Below are 24,837 nucleotides of genomic sequence, written 5' to 3' on the forward strand. Positions count from 1 at the left end.
GCCAGTCCTCTACTGAATTATTTGTATTCGGTCCACAAGATAGTGTCGATTCGTGGCAATTTCATAGAGAAATGCTAAATATTAGCGACTTCCTCTCCATCGCTATCATTTTTCTAATCCACGTCTCTTCCAAGTATTCTATCAAGGGGGAGAGAATATCCCTATTTTCTTGATAAAATTTAGAGGCACATAATTCCTCGAATCTATGAATTACATCCTCAATTGGTACATATGCCAGTGACATTAACATTTTAATGTACATAGCAAAATTTGTTTCGGTTTTGTAGGCATTGCAAATTAGCGGATTTTTTTGAACCATGCGCCATATGCATTAGGACATATGAAACAGGCATCCGCGCAAAAGTAACTGGTTACTTAATTTATATATATATTTCAATAAATATAATTAAATAATAAATTTAAATTTGTAAATTTTTTTAATATTCTTTTACTATATGATTTAAATCTTAGCCAATGAATTTATATTAATATAAATATATTCGATTTAACGTAATTTAATCGATCCGGTTAGCCTTGAATCTAATATCCACTAAAAATAATTGTAACTAGTGGCTAGTTATATTTAAAAAAAGAAATCTATTAACTGTAACTTGTTATATTTTCCCAAATTTAACTACTAACTTAACTAGTTGCATTACATTGCCAAAGTAACTTTTAACAACACTATCTATTTTATATGTACTTATCTTTAAAAATAAATTTCGTAAAATTCCTTACAAATCATGTCAAAATTTTATTCTACCATTAATTCATCTAATAATGGAAAAACCTCGCTTATATAAAGTAATTCTAATATTTAAAATTAAGTAAAATACTGTAATTTTTTTTTCCTATGACTATATATAACATTTTTTATAAAATAATCATATCTTTAAGTAAAATTCTTTATAAAATAATTCTCAATAAAATACATTCTTTATAAAATAAAAAATACCTTTATAAAATAATTCTCTATAAAATACATTCTTTATAATAAATTCTCTATAAAATCATTATCTGTAAAATCATCTCTATAAAACTATTCTCTATAAAATCATTCTCTATTAAATCATTCTCTGTAAAATCATTCTCTATAAAATTATTCTCTATAAAATCATTCTCTATAAAATAATTCTCTGTAAGATCATTCTCTATATACGAAATTCTCTATAATTGTTTTCTCTATAAAAAATTCTCTGTAAAATACATTCTCTATAAAATAATTCTCTATAATCGACATTCTCTATAATCGACATTCTCTATAATCGACATTCTCTATAATCGACATTCTCTATAATCTCTGTAAAAGTTTCTCTATAATTGTTTTCTCTGTAATGGTTTCTCTGTAATGACGCGATACCAATTAAAACGCATGCAAAAATTAAGAAAATATTTTATTTTATTATATTACATGATTTTATTTAGTACGCTCAACTTCTTTTGATTTTTTATTTAAACTCAACAAATATGTTTACTACAATAAAAATTAATTTATATATATTATAAAAATTTAATTTTACCTAAAAAAAGAGAAGAGAAAAAGTCAATGTAAGGTCATCATAATATCAAAATATTATTTAAAAATTGATGGATTTTTTATTAAATAATATCAGTAAATTTGTTGAGGCTAATATTTTTCTTTTTTTTTGAAGAATTATAATAAAAAATGATTATAAAATGTTTTAATGATAAAAGAAAAAGGAAGAGAGGAGAAGAAGAAAAGAAAAGAAAAAGAAGAGAAGCATATTTCAAACTACTTAAAAATATTTTTTAATACTTGTCAAAGTTTCCAAGCTAATAATAAACGTTACAAACATTGAATTAAAACTTTAAATTTTTATGTAGTGTGATAATTTAATATATTTTTCATTTAATCTTGCATTAAACATAAAAAACTCCTACAGCATTCTTCAGTTAGTTTTTTCTTGTTTTCTTTCCTATTCTTGTATTTCTTTCCTTTCCTTTTTTTTCTTCTTTTTTTTCTTTTCTAATCACCTTTTTTCCTTATTTTTATTCTGCCTTCATTTAATGGCCTCCATCGCTAAGTTTAACAAAAATAGATCAACTTGTATTTTGTGGCATAGAACCGAGGATGGAAATAAAATTGGATTTGCATATCTTAAGAGATATTCTTTGTCTAAGGTATAAATTCTCTTTCCAGGGACTGTCCTTAGTTTTTACCTAATGATTTTAAAAAGAGGATAGCTTCTTCACCAAGTTTCTTAATGTGGTAAGTAACAATGTAAAAAAATGTTTTCTAATTGAGAATATTTATAGGTTTTATATAATTTGGCAGTAGCAATTGGTGAACCACCATCATATAGGCCTCCTTTGAAAATAGGTTGAATGGGTATGGGAGGCTCTCCTCAATGTACATAGGGAAGTTTTACCCAGCACTAATGCTTAGTCCCAAAGAAGATTAAATTTCGCATTCTATTATGCTTCTTAATTATTATTTTCCCATTTCTTAATATACCTTAATTTATTCTTGAATATTTTGTAAGTTTTACATACAATAATTCTTAAGAATAATTTTGTGCATTAATTAAACTATATTTCCAACATTCATTTTTTCTTATATATAATTTAAATTTATATAAAATTTTAAATGTTTAAAAAATTTATGTTTTTTTACAAAGTTCCTCTACGAGACATTTATTTTATAGGGATTCATGAGCAGAATATATACATTTAATTTTTTAAATTTTATATTTGAATTTGTTTATTAGAAATCGCCTATATTTTATAGTCACAAGTCCTAATGAATTTTTGAAACTTAAATTGCTTGCGTGAATGTAAACTATACTGTGATATTCAAAGGATTAGTCTATGCTTATAATTTGCGCAGGATTGAAGATGCACATTTAAATATAAAAGTCGCTTATCAGTAAAAGTCAAATCTTGCACATGGCATGGTGCAATTAATATCGATATTTCCTTCTTAACACATTGTGAAAGTTGTTAGGCTAAAAATCATTTTGGCAAATATTTGTAGAAAATCTCAACAACATATTGTTTAATTGTATTTTGATATTATATCGTTATATAATTTTAATTAAAATTAAAATTATGGTAAAAATATAAATATTAATTTCAACAATGAAATATTTTATAACCTTGAGAAAAAAAAATCTTGATTTCCCTTTAGATTTTATTTTAATATATTGTCAAATAAATTTTCAATAAAAATAGGAAATGTAATTATTGAAATAACAATAATATTGGTGTCGCGCTCCAAAAAATCAGATTTTATACAATATAAATATTTTAAATTATTTTCAAAAAAATTACTCCAAGATGGTTTTTTATCAAATTATAAGTAAATGGAGAAAGAAACTTTATTGTTGAAAAAACTTGAACATGATAAAAAAGGATAGCTGGCATCGTCAAGTATTGTATCTAAACTCAGAACTATCTAAAATAATGATTGTTATTGTCCAATCAAAAATTGATTGATAGTAAAGGTTATTGATATGCTTACTTTTTAGAGGTTCTAGTGATTTTTTTAAAATACGGTTTAGTATAGTTTAGATTAAGTAATTTAATGGTTAAAACCATTTGAATTATTGGGTTTTCATTTTAATAGGTAAATAAAAAGTTACATGGAATAATAAGTTATAAAATGGAATCGTATCATTAATATTAAATAATTACTAAATAATCATTATAAACATAAATATTGATTTACAAAAATTTAGAAAATTTTATTTTTGTGGATTTTGCTAAAAATTTTTGAATTTATTAAAATTTATTTATAAAAATTTTGCCAATAGTAACTAGGGAAGTTTTAAATCGCTTTTAATAAATATTATTACATCCCCCTCCCACCCATCTCTTCTAATAAAATTAAAAATCAAGCACACTCGCCACCCTTTTTTCTAAAATTGTTCACAGCCAAAATTTTCCTAACCTGGGGTGAACTTTATTTTAGAAAGTAAGAAATATAATTTTAAAAAGATGTGATACGTAATCTAGGGATTTATAAAATTCAAACCTAAATCTTATATAGCACATATTTTTCAGTTTTTGAAAATTATTTTTAAAGAATTTTTTCCAGCTAATATAGAGGAGAGGAGGCCGGGGCAAAACGGAACATGGGTACGTCAGAACACTCTATTTTATTTAAAAAATACTAAATTTTAGAGAGTAAAATTTTGTCGCAAATATAGATAACTTTGATGGGGATGCATGATCAAAATATTTTATTCCTTTTTTTAACCCTAAACTTCAGCAGAAAATTTCTTAACATTTCTTTAATTTTGTTTTCTCAAAGTTAAGTTGAGATACATAAATTATAAATGAAAGGGCTTAAACCGCCTTCTATCAGATAACATAAAGTTTTATAGAATAAAAACTGATTATATTTGTCATTAGGAATTTAAGACGAGATAGATAAACAACCGAATCTAAAAAATCGGTAATAACCGTCATTATTTATAGAACTAAGACTTTGAAGTATCAAAAATCTTGTCACCCGAACTGCGTCAGTCATTTAAAAAGGTCCGTGAAAACTGATTAAAACTTCATATATTGACTGGTGTAATATCAGTAGCCATATTTAGATATGTTTGTGTATTGCTATATGAAGATGCCACAGCTCTCCAATTTAACATATGAAAGTATACTCAATCATAAACTTTATTTTTTCTCCTCAGAGATATAATTTGACAGAATAAAATGAATAGACTAGTTACAAGCGGCTGAGCAAAATTTCCAAAAGTTTAAAATAGAGATTTTGGATGCCGATTGAAAGAAAATGTAAAATATTTTTTTTACTCAACGAGTAACATCTTTTGGTTTATACTTACCACTCATTCAATATTAAATTATTTTCTAAATTCTATAATTAATGTTTCGTTCTCCATGGCAGAGCCTTGTGCTAATTTATTCAATCTTATCATTTTCTTTAACATTTTTTAATGGATCTTAGATTATAATATACTCCTACCAATTTTTTGGTTATCGAGATCTTCAATCAGATTTCTTAGTCACTTCTCTTAATATTCAAGGTGAACAAAGCCCATTCCAACAACTTGAGCCCGAAATCTGATTGTTTTTTATGAAAGTTACTGGTTTCCACATATTTTGGCTATTAAATACGACACTTTTACTTCTGAAATTTATGGTATCACTTAAAATATTTTGATGATCATCTCTCTATGAAACGACTAATTTTTGTATTATGTCATTTGCTTCATCAAACTAAAGTAAGATGCTCCTCTTATATTGGGAATCCAATAAATAATCAGCAGTGCAGTGACAGCACATGTATTTGGATTGTTTTCTTTTTCAAACTTATCTTTAATATTTTTTCTTTAGGTTGGTAAATTATAAAATTATGGACATGATTGTATTATGTGTTTTCTAAATTAAGCATCTCGTTTTTTATGTAAGCCAAGATCAATAAGATAGCTAAATGTTTTTATGAATAGTTTATTAAATTTTTTGCCCCTTTGACAACAATATTTTTATATCTATAAAATATCTATATCATTTATAAAATATTAGTAACAACCCTCATGTTATATTATTATTTTCATTGGTTTATCTTATATAAAAACATTTAGTAATATGTATACGCTATTTATTTAATTATAGACATGAGACAGTAAAAAAATTTAGAGATTTACAACATTTATTTTCTAATTAATACAACATTTAACATAAAATTAATTATACAAATTAAAATATATTATACTATGTTTACATTTAAAAAAAATTTCCATTTGTTCATGGTGAAGTTCTATTATTGGGGACAAATTTTTTTACAAGTTTACAAAGATATTTATATAGTAGGGAGCGTTTTAAAACCTTAATCACTTCTTCCTTATAAACAGGATTTATTATTACGTTAAGGTAGAAGGCTAAAGATACATACATATACTCTAAGAGTGTACAGGCAGCGAAAGCGATATCAAAATCTATAGTTGAGAATAAATGATCATATAAGTCTACAGTTGTTATATAGATCGAAACCGGTAGCAAAAAAATAACAAATTCCAGCACCAAAATAAACAGCAGGTTAAGACCTATGTTGATATCTTTGCGTTTCTTTTCTAACTTACTCGTAATAGAGTTGTAAGGCAATTGTGCTTGAAGAATTAAATTGTATACCAAATGTGTGTTGATTAGTTTGGATATAGTCATCATTTTATTTTTATTTTGAATGTTAGGCGAATATAATTCCATAATTTCAGAAGCCTTTAATTCTTTTTGTACAGCATTATCACTTTTTATTGCGTTAACAGCTACCACTCTTGTTGTATTTGATACAGTCGGAAGAGAAGGCGAATTAACCATTCTCATTCTCCAATTTGATAAGGACTTTTGGCGCTTGAGAGAATAGTAACTAAAAATTATTATCGTACAAACGGGTATGAATTTGGTAAAAAATTCTCGAATAAATCCATATTTAATCCAGCGCCATTTGGCGGCAGGAGTGTAAAATGCAAATTGCCTAGTGTAGATTGTGAAATTGTGGGGTTCGCAAATATAATTGATCTTAATATTATCAAACCACCATCCTGAAGGTAAAAACCAAAGCAGGAGATAAGAAAAGCTCATGCACAATAGTACTCTCACTCTAAATACAGTAAAATAACGTCTAAATAAATGTGGATACACGGTGACCATCATCTGCGATAAGGCGAGAAAAAGGTATATCATAAAGGAAAAATTTACAAAGGTTTTCGCCAATGGAAAATGATAACTTGACAGGTATTCTTTCCAAGGTCTCTCTAACCAAAATGTAGCCATATGAAATTCTGCCACAGTATCCAAGATAGGGTAGAGAAGCATAAAAAAGCAATTTACGATGTTGATTGCATAAAATGCTCTGCTCAATTGTACCGTAATGTATAAATGTTTGTTTTTCAACGCAGCATACAATCCTGTCCCATTACCTATTATGCTTATAATAAGCAGGACAGGAGATAAGCATATAAAAATAATTTTAAGACGCCTGTCGGTGGGAATCAAATTTTTCCATATGCCGCAATAAATAACCATATCTACTTTTTTAAATGCATTGTGAAATTTGTTCTGATGGTTAATCAAATCATTCAGGTTGGGTATGTTTTCTGGAAATCTCCGCAACATATTCTTTAATTGTTTTTTTCGTATTATATATTTAAAAAATTTATAATTATAGTAAAATATAAATAAGATCAATTTCACAATGAAATAGTAATTACCTTTGGGGAAAAAAAATCTTGCTTTCCTAGAAATTTTAAGATGATGAATTCTCATTCAATAGGAAATTTAATTATTTAGATAACAATAATATTGGTGTCGAGATTCAAAAATATAATAGTATATTATTTAAATAATTATTTAGATTATTTTTCTAAAAAATTACTATTGCCACCGTACAAATATTTTAATGATTTTCTTCCATCAAATAAATATCTATATAAGGAAGAATCAAAATTATTGATTGATAATAATCCTTAAAATATTTTGGCCCAATATGCGCACCTTTTGGTAATTATACGAGAATCATATGATAAAATGGAATTTAATTTAAGGATTTAACACTAAATCTTTCCTACAAATTTTGAATCATTAATATTTTCAGATTTACAAAAATTTTGTAAATTTAAAAAATTTTTGATATAATACATTTTGAGAATTATTATAAAAATTTCATGAATTTTTCTAATAATGTTGCGTAAATTTCTTTACTAAAATTTAGTGAGTTTAGGGAAGTAACAAAAATATTAAAATTATAATGGGACAGAATAAGTACCATTTATGTTTATTCTGAGTAATAAGGTTTAGACGACTTCCTAGCAAAGAAAATCGAAGGTATTATGGGAGGATGAGTATCGCATTATTCACTTGAATTCTTAAAGAACGGGTCTTAGGTCAACATTCAACTACCTGATTGGGATTTATCTCAGGCTTGCATCTCTTTGATGAAATGCGAGATTGATAAAAGAAAAAAATTATTAATGTTCTTTATAATTAATATACTCTATATATTAGAGACTAGCAGTGCAGGCCCGGACCAAAGCAATTTTTTTTCAATACCTTGAACAGGCCGAAATTTTATTTTTCCTTACACCCGGACCGGGCCAAATAGTTTAAATACAATATATTATATATAAAAATTGTATAGAGAATGATATATCACATTTATTCACTTCTAATATTCTAATTTCCATTTCAAAACCATATATGTCTCTCGTTAGAAAATACTTTAATAGTAAATAAGAGAAAACTAAAATTTTCTTTCTAATTTTTCATTAATCATTATAATTTTTATTTTTGGGTAATAATTATAATTCTTAGTATATTAGGTGAATAAAATAGTGATTATAGGAGACTAAAAATTACAATTTTTATTTTTAGCCAATAATCTTCATTTTAGAATAAAGATAATTTTAAAATTAGAAATTAAATGCTTTATATTAGCTGAATAACGAATTGCAAAATATGGAATTGGTATATTTTATCGAGCCAAAATTAAACCTATTACATTAAAAATATTTTATACCCCTGGGCCTGACCAAATTTTTTTCTATAGAATCTATTTTGCCTTGGCCGGGCCTAAAAATATAAAAATTTATGTAATCCGGGCCGGGCCGAATTTTTTTTATAAAATCCTAAGCCGTGCATTGGGACCTCTGAAGGGCTTTAATATTCATTTCTCTCCATCGCTGACGAGTTATCCATTTCGTCATAGGGATGAAAGATTGATTATATATCCGCCTTTTGCGCAATCCCTCTCGCAGTCTCCTGTCAGAGGTTCTCAAGCTTCATAATAGGATCCAACAAATATTTTATAAAAAGCTACCAGAGCATCCTTCTCTCTACGCGCTTTACAAAATGTCATATATTGGATCTTTGCGCAAAGGCAGCATCGAAATCAGCATTCTCAGTGTACCTGGAGGATATCTTTATCTACGATATTAGCGAAGAGGCGGTAGCCAAGAACACCTCAAATCTAGTATAGAAAGACCGAAGGTCCTCACTATTAACAGAGGGTTTTATTGCCGTTCCTTTAACTACATGGAAATTTTACTAATTTTCAGTTTAAAAGTTGACGGGGATAACTGTGGCAGACTGAAATTACTGCTCAACTCTTAAAAACAAGTTGTATAAAAGTAACTTATATTATGCACATTATCTGTAAATAATATACATTTAAACATATACCAAAAACCCCAATCAATAGTTTTTTTACAACCTCTAATTATTTAATAATTTTATAAAATTAATTAATATTCTTAGAATTGACTCTTAATTTTCACTATAATAAATCCTGAATCAATAATATTTTCTGCTTTATTAAAAATTTGGCAAATTTGATGAAAATTATGCCTATTGCAAATTTTTATAATTAATTTATGAGACTAATCCTTATAATTTTTTTTTATTTTAAGACAATCAAATATACAACATTACAAAATAAAATACATTTCCCCAAAAATGAACACAAATGTACTCTTTTTTTTGGTATTTAGGAAATAATATATCTTAGAATCTATTGTTGTTAAACGGCTAGATTTTTTATAAACGACTAACCAGATATTTTAGCCAAAAAATGTTGCGCATGCCTGGAAAATTTGCTCATAGATGGCAGAAAGGTTAATATATCTAAACGAAATCTTGAGGGTTACATTATATATTTTTTTATCTAAAATATTGAGTTAGCCCTTTTTGAAAATTAAGCCGTTTAATAACACTGTTAGAATAAGGATAATTTTAAAAGTTATTCGATATTAGATGATTTATATTAGCTGAAAAAGAATCATAAAAATGACGAATTAATATATCTTATCGGTTCGAAATGTTTTTTTAAAAAAACCTAATTTCATAAAATATATTTTACACTTAGGCCAGGCCGATTTTTTTTTATAAAAAATAATACGGGCCGGGCCGCGCAGAGCCTGAAAATATAAAACCCGGTCAGGGCCAAATAATTTAAAGGTTTAAATAATTCGGGCCGAAATTTATTTATTTTTTAAAAATCCCGGCCTTGCAAAGGTTCTCTGCATGTCTCTGATAAATATTGATAAATAATATACAACTTACAGGGTTTTACATTCAAATAAGGAAAAGTGTCTATCATAAGATCAAAAGATTAGATTAAAAAAGGAAAAGTGTCAATCAAAAACAAGAATAGTAACAAAAGCTTAAAGCCTAATCAGAAAGAAAAAGTGCCTCTTAAAAAAGGTAACGGTCCAGTTAAAAGAGGAAAAGATCAAAAAAAGAAAATCGTATTTTAAGATATTTTAAAAAAAATTTAATTTTCTTTTGTTGTCAATTTTTCTTTCTTATTTCTATCTTTTTGGCGATCTCTTTTTAAACCCTTTATAGTCCTGCGAGCTAATTTGACATCATCAACTTTCTATTTTATAACCATCATGAACGCGGAATGATTTAATTTGATATTAAATTCAATATTATTTAATTAAATCTCAGGGCTTAATATAGGATTTTGCTTATATTTTATTATTTTTCGTCATTTTTATGTTACGATTTTTGCCAAATTACAAACGTTTATATTTCTTTTAGTTTTTTATGTTAAACTTTCTAACTTACTATTACTATTTGATTGCATATTGAATCAAATAATAATTATTATAATGCTAATAATTTTTATTCTTAAGAAAATTATTTTTGTAATGCGCCCACATATATCAAATAAATTTTGAATTTAAAATTTTCTATCTAATAAAAAAAATTTCTACACATTGAAATTGTTACAATTTACTCAATTATATTAATCGTTTGGTAATAGTGTATACTTTTTAAAGTAAAATAAATTTGAACTATAATGTCAAACGATAAGTAAATTAGTATAATAATATCTATCTTTAAAAATTAGTATTTATTTAAGCATTCAATCTTTTCTTGTGATTAAAAAATAATATGGTGAAGATATAATAGTAACAAATATTGATTGTGCGACAAAAGCTCTAATAATTGACACGTTAATAGATTAAAAATATATGATTATGAAAGTAAAGTAAGCTATAAATTGTGATAATTATAACTCTTAAATCAAAAAGGGAACAAAAATATAATATCTAGAGGAGGCTTACATGCATGCAAAAAACTAAATCAAAAGCAGGAAGAATGTATAATTGATTTTATTAATTCTTAAAAATGTTATGTTAAATTATTAAAGAATACGGTATTAAGTTTACTATCTGAATTTAGGTATAGTAAAAGGGTTAGAGAATCAAATATTGAGATTTGCTAAGAATACGCTAATTGGGTTGTGGACAGGGTTGCAAAGTCTTTCCTCATCAGCGGGAAACTCCCGTTTTAGTTTACACAGAGCTACTATTATCACAATGTAGGTCGAATCTTTTCCACATAATATTTAATGACCAAGACATTTTCCTAAGCTTGGTAACTTTTTCTTTTTTGATTGACATTTTATCTTTTTTAATTGGACTTTTTTCTCTCTTTTCCTTTCATGGTTGGCACTTTTACTTTTATGTTCTGTTCCTTTTATGATTGACACTTTTCCTATTGGGACCTTTCTTTTTTGAATGGACATCTTTATGGCATCTGTGAACAAAATCTCCAGGTTTAATCAGGCCTTTTAATAACACTCCAATCTAGGCTTATTCCAATTATGATATATATTTTTTTAAAGTAATATAAATAAATTTGTAAAAAAAATTTACCATTGTCGTCATCCATTACGTAATCTATTTGTTTTTACAATGAAATAAACTTGAACAAAATGAATAAATTTATTTTAAATATTATTCTTAATATAAAAAAGGTAAAATAAAATAATATATCAAAATAAAAGTACCTAAAAATAGATATAGATACCTCTAAAATAGTGTCTAGATACATAAAGAGATATCTATATACAGATGGCACATTTTCTACATACTTAGCTCTACTAATTACAAAAAGATTTACGATAATACTGTCCAAACTTAGAATCAATCCATAACAAATTTTATTTTATATTTTTTAAATTTTGAAGCAATGACTATACTATCATGATCAGTTTTAAATATAATACTGAATCAACAGATCTTTTTCTTGATCTTGCTAATAACCATTGATCGTGAGCAAACAAATACTTTTTTTAAAAAATAATTATTATTTATACAAACTTGAAAACTTCTCATATAAAGATTTATATTCATTTAATAGGAATGTATTGCTAATTTTCATTTTTTTAATTTTATTATTTTTTATGTCTATATGTGGGACATGGAATGTCTACTTCTAATTTTGGTTGTCAGATATATTGTCTACTTGCAAATATTTTTCTAATAATTTACTCTAAATAATAGTTAAATAAATAAATATTTTTTCCAAAGAAGACAAGGCAGGGTAAAAATTTTAAGAAATAAAACTACTAATCGTAATATTAAATCATCTACATGTATTTACTCAATAAATATAATATTTTTTTGTACAAGGTTAAAAATATTAAAACAGTTATGTTATATCAAAATTATACCATAAACAGTATATACAAAGTTATCTACCATATCTTAAGGGTTAGATAATGATATTTTGACAAACATAATCTAGCATTTAACGACATTTTAAAGTAACAATAAACATGACGTGTAGCAAAATTGTCATTACATTAAAAATCGATCAATCGACTTAAAATTTTAAATGGGTGTAACTAAACTGAGAATTAACAGGTAAACTGAGAATTAACAGGTAAAATTTATTTATGGCCTATCAATTATATTTTAAAAACTTGAAAAAAAAAGGTTTTTATTATAAAAATTTAATTTATCCAAAATTAAAATTATTTAAATATATAAATTAGAATAGAAAAGATATTGTAGTTTAGAAATTTATAATATGTATAACAGATCTATTATATAGAAAATAAAACACCCATAATATTTTATATATCATAAAATAAATTCCGCTAGATGGCGTAAATTATTAAAATTTTAGTTTTTAATTAAAAATAATATGAATTATATAAGCATAATTCTACGCTCTGGATTAATTGATTTGGTACCGACTTATATAAACATAAAATGAAAAAATTTTTAAGTTTCCATCATTATTTTTGGAGTTATGATGTGGATTCTCAGTTTAGTCAATTTTTTAATTTTTTTTAAAATTTTTGGGATTTTAAAAATATTTTATTTTTTTGACTCATTTGGTGTAAACTAACTTATATTAACATAAAATGAAAAAATTTTTAAGTTTCCATCATTATTTTTGGAGTTATGATGTGGATTCTCAGTTTAGTCAATTTTTTAATTTTTTTTTAGATTTTTGGGATTTTAAAAATATTTTATTTTTTTTGACTCATTTGATGTAAACTAACTTATATTAACATAAAATGAAAAAAATTTTAAGTTTCCATCATTATTTTTGGAGTTATGATGTGGATTCTCAGTTTAGTCAATTTTTTAATTTTTTTTAAAATTTTTGGGATTTTAAAAATATTTTATTTTTTTGACTCATTTGGTGTAAACTAACTTATATTAACATAAAATGAAAAAATTTTTAAGTTTCCATCATTATTTTTGGAGTTATGATGTGGATTCTCAGTTTAGTCAATTTTTTAATTTTTTTTTAGATTTTTGGGATTTTAAAAATATTTTATTTTTTTTGACTCATTTGATGTAAACTAACTTATATTAACATAAAATGAAAAAAATTTTAAGTTTCCATCATTATTTTTGGAGTTATGATGTGGATTCTCAGTTTAGTCAATTTTTTAATTTTTTTTTAGATTTTTGGGATTTTAAAAATATTTTATTTTTTTGACTCATTTGGTGTAAACTAACTTATATTAACATAAAATGAAAAAATTTTTAAGTTTCCATCATTATTTTTGGAGTTATGATGTGGATTCTCAGTTTAGTCAATTTTTTAATTTTTTTTTAGATTTTTGGGATTTTAAAAATATTTTATTTTTTTTGACTCATTTGATGTAAACTAACTTATATTAACATAAAATGAAAAAAATTTTAAGTTTCCATCATTATTTTTGGAGTTATGATGTGGATTCTCAGTTTAGTCAATTTTTTAATTTTTTTTTAGATTTTTGGGATTTTAAAAATATTTTATTTTTTTTGACTCATTTGATGTAAACTAACTTATATTAACATAAAATGAAAAAAATTTTAAGTTTCCATCATTATTTTTGGAGTTATGATGTGGATTCTCAGTTTAGTCAATTTTTTAATTTTTTTTTAGATTTTTGGGATTTTAAAAATATTTTATTTTTTTTGACTCATTTGATGTAAACTAACTTATATTAACATAAAATGAAAAAAATTTTAAGTTTCCATCATTATTTTTGGAGTTATGATGTGGATTCTCAGTTTAGTCAATTTTTTAATTTTTTTTTAGATTTTTGGGATTTTAAAAATATTTTATTTTTTTGACTCATTTGGTGTAAACTAACTTATATTAACATAAAATGAAAAAATTTTTAAGTTTCCATCATTATTTTTGGAGTTATGATGTGGATTCTCAGTTTAGTCAATTTTTTAATTTTTTTTTAGATTTTTGGGATTTTAAAAATATTTTATTTTTTTGACTCATTTGGTGTAAACTAACTTATATTAACATAAAATGAAAAAATTTATAAGTTTCCATCATTATATTTGGAGTTATGATGTGGATTCTCAGTTTAGTCAATTTTTTAATTTTTTTTTAGATTTTTGGGATTTTAAAAATATTTTATTTTTTTTGACTCATTTTGTGTAAACTTACTCATATAAACATAAAATGAAAAAAAATTTAAGTTTCCATCATTATTTTTTGAGTTATGACATGTGTAGAACTAGTTTACTTCAATTAAAATTTAGGGGCCCTTAAAAGGGCCGTTGGGTATTCGTTGGTCTTAAAAAAGACCTTTGGGTATTCGTTGGTCTTAAAAAAGACCGTTGGGTATTTATGTCTTAAAAAAGACATTTTTTATAAATAAAGATTTAATAGTAAATATCATTCTTTAAACCAATTAAAAATAGCAATATTCCTCAAATCTTATTATATATAATTTTATAAAGAAAAATAAATAGAAACTCATTATAAAGTTTCATAAGAAGATAAGAGCACATAATTAAACTTACAAATATTAAATTTATAAAAGCCAAGAGGATCGGTAATTGTTAAAAATATATAAATTATTTTTTTAAAATATAGATTATTTAGTTAATTATTATATATATTAAATGTTGGAAATTAAATATTTCTCATAAAAACAAATAAATTATGGCCTTATTGTTTTCGTTCTTTCCGCTTTGGCTCTTTTGGCTTGATTAGGTTTTTTTGATCCTAAAGGTTTCACTATAGCTAATTGACCACATGTTGATGTAATTAGTTTTCCATTACTATTTTCTTTTAATATTTTCAACAGAATTGCCTTATGTTCAGCATCTGTCATCTCAGCCCAGCTCTGATGCATGGATGATATATCTAATGCCTTTGTTAGATAATAAGGGCCCAACCCACATATGGCTCTCTCGAAGTCTTTTTCCTGTATTAAAATTATATCATTTATTTTATTTATCATTATATGTAAAGGAGTTTTTTTCCAATCAAATTTTGTTTTTAATACATGATTTATACTTTCACAATTATTGTTGGTGTAGGGTGTTAAAATTATTTTATTTTTTAAAGGTAAATATACCATATTATATAATTTATCTATCAAATGATTATCTAAATATTTTACAAATTTTGTATAATTTTTATTTAAGCAAAATTTTTTTAAATTATCTGTATTTTTTTTAAAGATTTCATCGGTTAATGAATATATTATTCCATCTTTATTGAAAATAAAATTTATAATTATGTTTCTAATTTTTATTTCAACTCCTTCGTTATTAGTTAAAAAATGAATTACATTTTCTTTAATGTGTTTAGTACATAAAAGATGGGTTGAATTTATAAAATTTCTACGCAAGGCCGATACCATCCCCAATTCTCCGTCACTCCCAAAAATTAAATTATTTAAGGGTATACGATTTTTTTTAAAAATTGATTCAAGGTGAGAGAAAAAATTATTAAATGTTTGATAATCCGAATTACCGTGTAAAAATATAGGTCCTAAGAAAATTGGATGATCGTGTAAACGGTGAGTTTTTATACATTTATGTTTAAAAACGATGCATGTTACAAACAATTCTCCTAAATTATAAGTTTTATCTATACTTATAATGCTAGGATTATTATTTGAGCAGATATATTTAATGTTATCTATCTGGAGGGGAGTATATAAAATAAGAGATATTACTTTATCGGGGCTGATATCAACCTTTTGTACCAATGGGTATTTATACATGTTTTTTAAAATATCAAGAGCTTGATCAGCAAAATTAGACAAGTATCCTGATTCATTTTTGCTTAAAAGATTATATTTAATATTAGCTATTTGTTTTACATTTCTAGGTCCTATTATATCAAGATCTTCAATTAGTAATTCTTGGTAGATATTACTAGGTGTTTGGTACTTTACTTTATTAGCAATTGTTTTGTAAACGCAACGCGGTGTGCGTGAATATATAGATTGAGATATTTTCTTATTGCCATGAGCTATTTTACCAGGATACTCACCTAAATATTCGGCAATAAAAATATCTTGTAATTGGTTAACTGATGAAGACATATTAACCAAATAAGAAATCCTTCTCTTATATTTTTCACTATTTCTTAACGCACTATAGTAACGATGAAGAATTACCATATCGTCAATATTTGGCTGAGGCTCAAGTAATTCTAAATTTTTATTATTTTTAATTTGTTTTTTTTTAAAAAATAAATTATTTTTATGAATATATGGGCCAAAAAAATCAAAATTTTTGAAACAGTATATTGAATGATTCGATCCTCTTGGCTTTCCAGTCCAGGCTCCGCAATCATCCTCAAAGGCTGATTTTACGCCAACATTTTTTAATATATTAAATTGATTATTAATTACAAAGACTTTATTATTTTTTACCCCAGTAGGTATTAAATTTAATACTTTTATAGGATGCAAGAATAAAGACATTAATTCATCAGTAGTTAAATATTTACCAAAATTATTAAAACCTTCCCTTGCCATAGAACCTTCTTGAATAGTGGTAGCTTTAATGTCTAAAGCTATTTTAGACGGATAAAGTGCTATAGATGTCGAAGGCTGATTGGACGGAGAAAGGGGTATATATAAATATTCGTCAGAATATTTAGATTGGGCTTCGATTAGATTTTTTAACTCTTCATATACAAAATTAGTAGGCGAAAATACACTAGACGGAGAAGATGTTCTAGAAAGAGGAAATACTCTAGATGGAGAAGATTTTCTAGAAAAAGAAATTACTCTAGATGGAGAAGATTTTCTAGAAAAAGAAATTACTCTAGATGCAGATGGTGTTCCAGACAGAGAAATTACTTTAGATGGAGAGGGTGTTCTAGAAAGAGGAAATTCTCTAGATGGAGATGGTGTTCTAGAAAGAGGAAATTCTCTAGAGGGAGAGGGTGTTCTAGAAAGAGGAAATTCTCTAGAGGGAGAGGGTGTTCTAGAAAGAGGAAATTCTCTAGAGGGAGAGGGTGTTCTAGAAAGAGGAAATTCTCTAGATGGAGATGGTGTTCCAGAAAGAGAAATTACTTTAGATGGAGAGGGTGTTCTAGACAGAGAAATTACTTTAGATGGAGAGGGTGTTCTAGAAAGAGGAAATTCTCTAAAGGGAGAAGGTGTTCTAGACAGAGGACTTGTTTTAAAGGGAGAAGGTGTTCTAGACAGAGAAATTGCTCTAGAGGGAGAAGATTTTCTAGAAAAAGAAATTACTCTAGATGGAGAGGGTGTTCTAGAAAGACGAAATGCTCTAGAGGGAGATTTGTTTTTATTTTCCAGTTTATAAATATGATCTGAAGGTGGAGAATGTGAAAGTGTTAAAGAATGAGGTGTTCTAGAAGAGGATAGATTTATAGATTTTACTGGACTTTCCAAATCTATATATTCAAATTTGGATGATGATGTTTTCTTTTGTAAATAACAAAAATGATTTGGAAAAAAGGCTGCTAAATTCTTAGGGTATGTCATGCATGTCCACATGATATTAATATCAGTCTTCGAAGATGGTTTAACATCATGTCCTTTTATAAATTTGGTGTATGGACTATATCCTATCCCAACACCTGGGGGGCAATAAGACATGAAAGGTAGTTTTAAAGCTGCACTCGTTGCATAAAGATGCAAGAGCTGGGAAAATCCATTTATATTTAGAACATCACGCAAAATTTTTGCATAATTGCCAGATATAATTTGCTCTTCAATAATAGTCTTATTATTATTATAAAATTTTGAATTTATATCATAAAATTTTTTATTTATTATGATTTCAATGGCTGTTAGAAGACGAATATATAAATGTTCATCTTCGTGTCCATAAAGAGCTAAAGACATTGAGCGATAGAAACAGTTACCATCGCCAATGGCTAATCTCGGGGAGTAATTATTTAAAATTTGGGGTTGAAAATTTTTTATTATTTTAGATGAAATAATGTCTTCCTTACCTATTAAATTGTTTTTTAAATATTTATCAGAAACTTTATAATGAATTTCTAAAAATCTAAGCTCATTTAATGCGTTTTTGATATTGCTATTCTTAATTAGCCTAGGTAAAGCATCATCAATTAAATAACACAATGAACATATATAATTATCATTAGAATCTGACCAATCTTTCATCATCTTTGAAGTTAATTTCGGGATGCATTTAGCATGAATCCATCTCCGACAAAAATCGCAAAAAATCCCAGATTGGTCCATTCCTACAATCACATTGCAAATATTACACATATCTGACATGGATAATAACTAATATAAATTGTGCAGAATTATAAATATAAATATATATTAAATTTAATTGTATAATTTTATTTTTTTAAGGCGACAAAGATTTTAGCTTGATATTTATAGTAGTGATCTGCAACTGGCCTAATTTTTCAAGCTAGGCACGGCCCGAAATTTTTTTAAAAAGAGTTTTGCCAGCCCTACCCGAATTTATTTAAATATAGAAATTAAATTTTATAATTATACTCAAAATAATATATATTATCTTATATGTCGTCTATTTCTACAAATAAAATATTTTTATTTTACATAAATAATTCAGCATAAAATTAATAAATTTAAATATATTTTAACCGGTCTCAAATCTTTCTATAAAGAAATTAATAAATAATTCAAAATAAAAAATAGATCTATAAGCTATGAATAATATTTTATAAAATTTAATATAAATTAAAAATATTCCCTAATTTTTTTAAAATTCTGACCGGTCTCAAATCTTTCTATATAGAAATTAATAAATAATTCAAAATAAAAAATAGATCTATAAGCTATGAATAATATTTTATAAAATTTAATATAAATTAAAAATATTCCCTAATTTTTTTAAAATTCTGACCGGTCTCAAATCTTTCTATATAGAAATTAATAAATAATTCAAAATAAAAAATAGATCTATAAGCTATGAATAATATTTTATAAAATTTAATATAAATTAAAAATATTCCCTAATTTTTTTAAAATTCTGACCGGTCTCAAATCTTTCTATATAGAAATTAATAAATAATTCAAAATAAAAAATAGATCTATAAGCTATGAATAATATTTTATAAAATTTAATATAAATTAAAAATATTCCCTAATTTTTTTAAAATTCTGACCGGTCTCAAATCTTTCTATATAGAAATTAATAAATAATTCAAAATAAAAAATAGATCTATAAGCTATGAATAATATTTTATAAAATTTAATATAAATTAAAAATATTCCCTAATTTTTTTAAAATTCTGACCGGTCTCAAATCTTTCTATATAGAAATTAATAAATAATTCAAAATAAAAAATAGATCTATAAGCTATGAATAATATTTTATAAAATTTAATATAAATTAAAAATATTCCCTAATTTTTTTAAAATTCTGACCGGTCTCAAATCTTTCTATATAGAAATTAATAAATAATTCAAAATAAAAAATAGATCTATAAGCTATGAATAATATTTTATAAAATTTAATATAAATTAAAAATATTCCCTAATTTTTTTAAAATTCTGACCGGTCTCAAATCTTTCTATATAGAAATTAATAAATAATTCAAAATAAAAAATAGATCTATAAGCTATGAATAATATTTTATAAAATTTAATATAAATTAAAAATATTCCCTAATTTTTTTAAAATTCTGACCGGTCTCAAATCTTTCTATATAGAAATTAATAAATAATTCAAAATAAAAAATAGATCTATAAGCTATGAATAATATTTTATAAAATTTAATATAAATTAAAAATATTCCCTAATTTTTTTAAAATTCTGACCGGTCTCAAATCTTTCTATATAGAAATTAATAAATAATTCAAAATAAAAAATAGATCTATAAGCTATGAATAATATTTTATAAAATTTAATATAAATTAAAAATATTCCCTAATTTTTTTAAAATTCTGACCGGTCTCAAATCTTTCTATATAGAAATTAATAAATAATTCAAAATAAAAAATAGATCTATAAGCTATGAATAATATTTTATTTATGTAAGATATTTCGAGTACCGTGTTATGTAATATACATTACATATTTACTAATTTTATAAAAATAATTTTCTTTTTAAAACTTTGAAATTTGAACTTGAAGTCCTACTTACGTTTAATTTATCAACTAAATTTATTTAATAACCACAGGTGTGCAACATAATTATGTAAGTCGTTTAATCTAAACTAAATTAATAATTAAATTTGACCGGAAGATTCATACAAAAACATTTGAAGGTATGAAGAAAAAATGATTTGTTCGACACTTTGTATATAAATTTATAGAGATACAAAATAATAAAAAAATGAATAAATAAGAAAAAAATGAGTGAATAAGAAAAAAATTCGTTAGCCTTAATCTTTTATTAAAACGATTATTAGATTATTTATGACATAAATACCCAACGGTCTTTTTTAAGACCAATACCCAGCTATCTTTTTTAAGACCAATGCCCAACAGTCTTTTTTAAGACCAACACCCAACAGTTTTTTTAAGACCAATGCCCAACAGTCTTTTTTAAGACCAACACCCAACAGTTTTTTTTAAGACCAATACCCAACAGTCTTTTTTAAGACCAACACCCAACAGTCTTTTTTAAGACCAATACCCAACGGCCCTTTTAAGGGCCTATAAATTTTAATTGAAGTAAACTAGTTTTACAATATATGTCATAACTCCAAAAATAATGATGGAAACTTAAGATTTTTTTCATTTTATGTTAATATAAGTTAGTTTACATCAAATGAGTCAAAAAAAATAAAATATTTTTAAAATCCCAAAAATCTAAAAAAAAATTAAAAAATTGACTAAACTGAGAATCCACATCATAACTCCAAAAATAATGATGGAAACTTAAAATTTTTTTCATTTTATGTTAATATAAGTTAGTTTACATCAAATGAGTCAAAAAAAATAAAATATTTTTAAAATCCCAAAAATCTAAAAAAAAATTAAAAAATTGACTAAACTGAGAATCCACATCATAACTCCAAAAATAATGATGGAAACTTAAAATTTTTTTCATTTTATGTTAATATAAGTTAGTTTACATCAAATGAGTCAAAAAAAATAAAATATTTTTAAAATCCCAAAAATCTAAAAAAAAATTAAAAAATTGACTAAACTGAGAATCCACATCATAACTCCAAAAATAATGATGGAAACTTAAAAATTTTTTCATTTTATGTTAATATAAGTTAGTTTACACCAAATGAGTCAAAAAAATAAAATATTTTTAAAATCCCAAAAATTTTAAAAAAAATTAAAAAATTGACTAAACTGAGAATCCACATCATAACTCCAAAAATAATGATGGAAACTTAAAATTTTTTTCATTTTATGTTAATATAAGTTAGTTTACATCAAATGAGTCAAAAAAAATAAAATATTTTTAAAATCCCAAAAATCTAAAAAAAAATTAAAAAATTGACTAAACTGAGAATCCACATCATAACTCCAAAAATAATGATGGAAACTTAAAATTTTTTTCATTTTATGTTAATATAAGTTAGTTTACATCAAATGAGTCAAAAAAAATAAAATATTTTTAAAATCCCAAAAATCTAAAAAAAAATTAAAAAATTGACTAAACTGAGAATCCACATCATAACTCCAAAAATAATGATGGAAACTTAAAAATTTTTTCATTTTATGTTAATATAAGTTAGTTTACACCAAATGAGTCAAAAAAATAAAATATTTTTAAAATCCCAAAAATCTAAAAAAAAATTAAAAAATTGACTAAACTGAGAATCCACATCATAACTCCAAAAATAATGATGGAAACTTAAAATTTTTTTCATTTTATGTTAATATAAGTTAGTTTACATCAAATGAGTCAAAAAAATAAAATATTTTTAAAATCCCAAAAATCTAAAAAAAAATTAAAAAATTGACTAAACTGAGAATCCACATCATAACTCCAAAAATAATGATGGAAACTTAAAAATTTTTTCATTTTATGTTAATATAAGTTAGTTTACACCAAATGAGTCAAAAAAATAAAATATTTTTAAAATCCCAAAAATTTTAAAAAAAATTAAAAAATTGACTAAACTGAGAATCCACATCATAACTCCAAAAATAATGATGGAAACTTAAAATTTTTTTCATTTTATGTTAATATAAGTTAGTTTACATCAAATGAGTCAAAAAAAATAAAATATTTTTAAAATCCCAAAAATCTAAAAAAAAATTAAAAAATTGACTAAACTGAGAATCCACATCATAACTCCAAAAATAATGATGGAAACTTAAAAATTTTTTCATTTTATGTTAATATAAGTTAGTTTACACCAAATGAGTCAAAAAAATAAAATATTTTTAAAATCCCAAAAATTTTAAAAAAAATTAAAAAATTGACTAAACTGAGAATCCACATCATAACTCCAAAAATAATGATGGAAACTTAAAATTTTTTTCATTTTATGTTAATATAAGTTAGTTTACATCAAATGAGTCAAAAAAAATAAAATATTTTTAAAATCCCAAAAATCTAAAAAAAAATTAAAAAATTGACTAAACTGAGAATCCACATCATAACTCCAAAAATAATGATGGAAACTTAAAAATTTTTTCATTTTATGTTAATATAAGTTAGTTTACACCAAATGAGTCAAAAAAATAAAATATTTTTAAAATCCCAAAAATTTTAAAAAAAATTAAAAAATTGACTAAACTGAGAATCCACATCATAACTCCAAAAATAATGATGGAAACTTAAAATTTTTTTCATTTTATGTTAATATAAGTTAGTTTACATCAAATGAGTCAAAAAAAATAAAATATTTTTAAAATCCCAAAAATCTAAAAAAAAATTAAAAAATTGACTAAACTGAGAATCCACATCATAACTCCAAAAATAATGATGGAAACTTAAAAATTTTTTCATTTTATGTTAATATAAGTTAGTTTACACCAAATGAGTCAAAAAAATAAAATATTTTTAAAATCCCAAAAATTTTAAAAAAAATTAAAAAATTGACTAAACTGAGAATCCACATCATAACTCCAAAAATAATGATGGAAACTTAAAAATTTTTTCATTTTATGTTTATATAAGTCGGTACCAAATCAATTAATCCAGAGCGTAGAATTATGCTCCTATAATTCATATTATTTTTAATTAAAAACAAAAATTTTAATAAATTACGCCATCTAGCGGAATATTTATTATGATATAAAAAATATATTATTGGTGTTATATTTTCTATATAATAGATCTGTTCTATACAAATTATAAATTTATGGACTACAATATCTTCTATATTCTAATTTATATATTTAAATAATTTTAATTTTGGATAGATTTGATTTTTACTTTAAAAACATTTTATATATATATTTAAAAATAATTGATAGGCAATAAAACAAAAATAAATTTTACCTGTCAATTCTCAGTTTACCTGTCAATTCTCAGTTTACCTGTTAATTCTCAGTTTAGTTACACCGTTTTAAAACGTTGTTTGCAAACATGATTGATTATTTTCAAGAAAATTATTTAATTATATTATTAACCTTTGTTATAATTTTAATACCTATTTTATATGCAATTATCAAAAGATATTCCATTAGAAGGCGATCTATAATGCTATTAGGTCTTAGTGGAGCAGGCAAGACATATTTTTTTACATTACTTTTGCATAATAAGCAGAAGATCACTTATACATCCATTAAAGAAAATAAAGGAATTTATATCGCTAATAACAAACAAATACTGGATATTATAGATATACCTGGATTTGAAGCAATTACTTACCCCTTAATTGATAAATACAAATCGTCAGCTTTAGGTGTTATATTTTTTATTGATAGCTCACAATTTTCTAAAAATTATAGAGATGTTGCTAATTATTTGTACAATATTATTCATGATAAAGTTATTTATACTAACCAAATCCCCTTTTTGATCATATGCCATAAACAAGATTCACCACTTGCTAAAAATTCAACAGCTATCAGAACAACTTTGGAAACTGAATTTGAAATACTAAAAAGGACAAATCAAGGAAATTTAAGCCATCCTAGAGCCTTGTTTTATAAACATACTGATATATTTTCATTCGATAAAATTAAAAACAAAATTGAATTTGTAGAATTAAACAATGATCCTGTTTTAGATAATCTTAAAGCAATAAATTGGTTAAATAATTTATAATTTTATTTTAATTATTATGTATATATGGATTTTATAATGATTGTTTCATATAATATATGAATAAATTATTTTTATATATATAGAATAAAACATTAAAAAATACATGTTTTATAATGCTAACAATTAAGGCTTATATGTAATAGTTAAAATAACTTCAAAATTTGAATGATTTATCAGAGCCCT

At 24.2% G+C, this 24,837-nt stretch overlaps 1 protein-coding gene across 1 annotated transcript; it reads left to right on the forward strand.

The window, feature by feature from the left end:
* The first annotated feature begins 23,951 nt into the window (after positions 1–23,951).
* Positions 23,952–24,654, forward strand: LOC135930290 (signal recognition particle receptor subunit beta-like). Its single transcript, XM_065467071.1, has one exon. It carries the CDS (start codon positions 23,971–23,973, stop codon positions 24,652–24,654), a length of 684 nt encoding a protein of 227 aa, XP_065323143.1. The 5' UTR covers positions 23,952–23,970.
* Positions 24,655–24,837: the final 183 nt, after the last annotated feature.

This window comes from Gordionus sp. m RMFG-2023, chromosome 5 (genome assembly GCF_954871325.1).
Source record: "Gordionus sp. m RMFG-2023 chromosome 5, tfGorSpeb1-WG-v2, whole genome shotgun sequence".
Taxonomy (NCBI): domain Eukaryota; kingdom Metazoa; phylum Nematomorpha; class Gordioida; order Chordodea; family Parachordodidae; genus Gordionus; species Gordionus sp. m RMFG-2023.

Bases quoted from the DNA above. Each gene is read 5' to 3' on its own strand.
- LOC135930290 (XM_065467071.1), top strand. From the start codon at position 23,971: ATGATTGATTATTTTCAAGAAAATTATTTAATTATATTATTAACCTTT.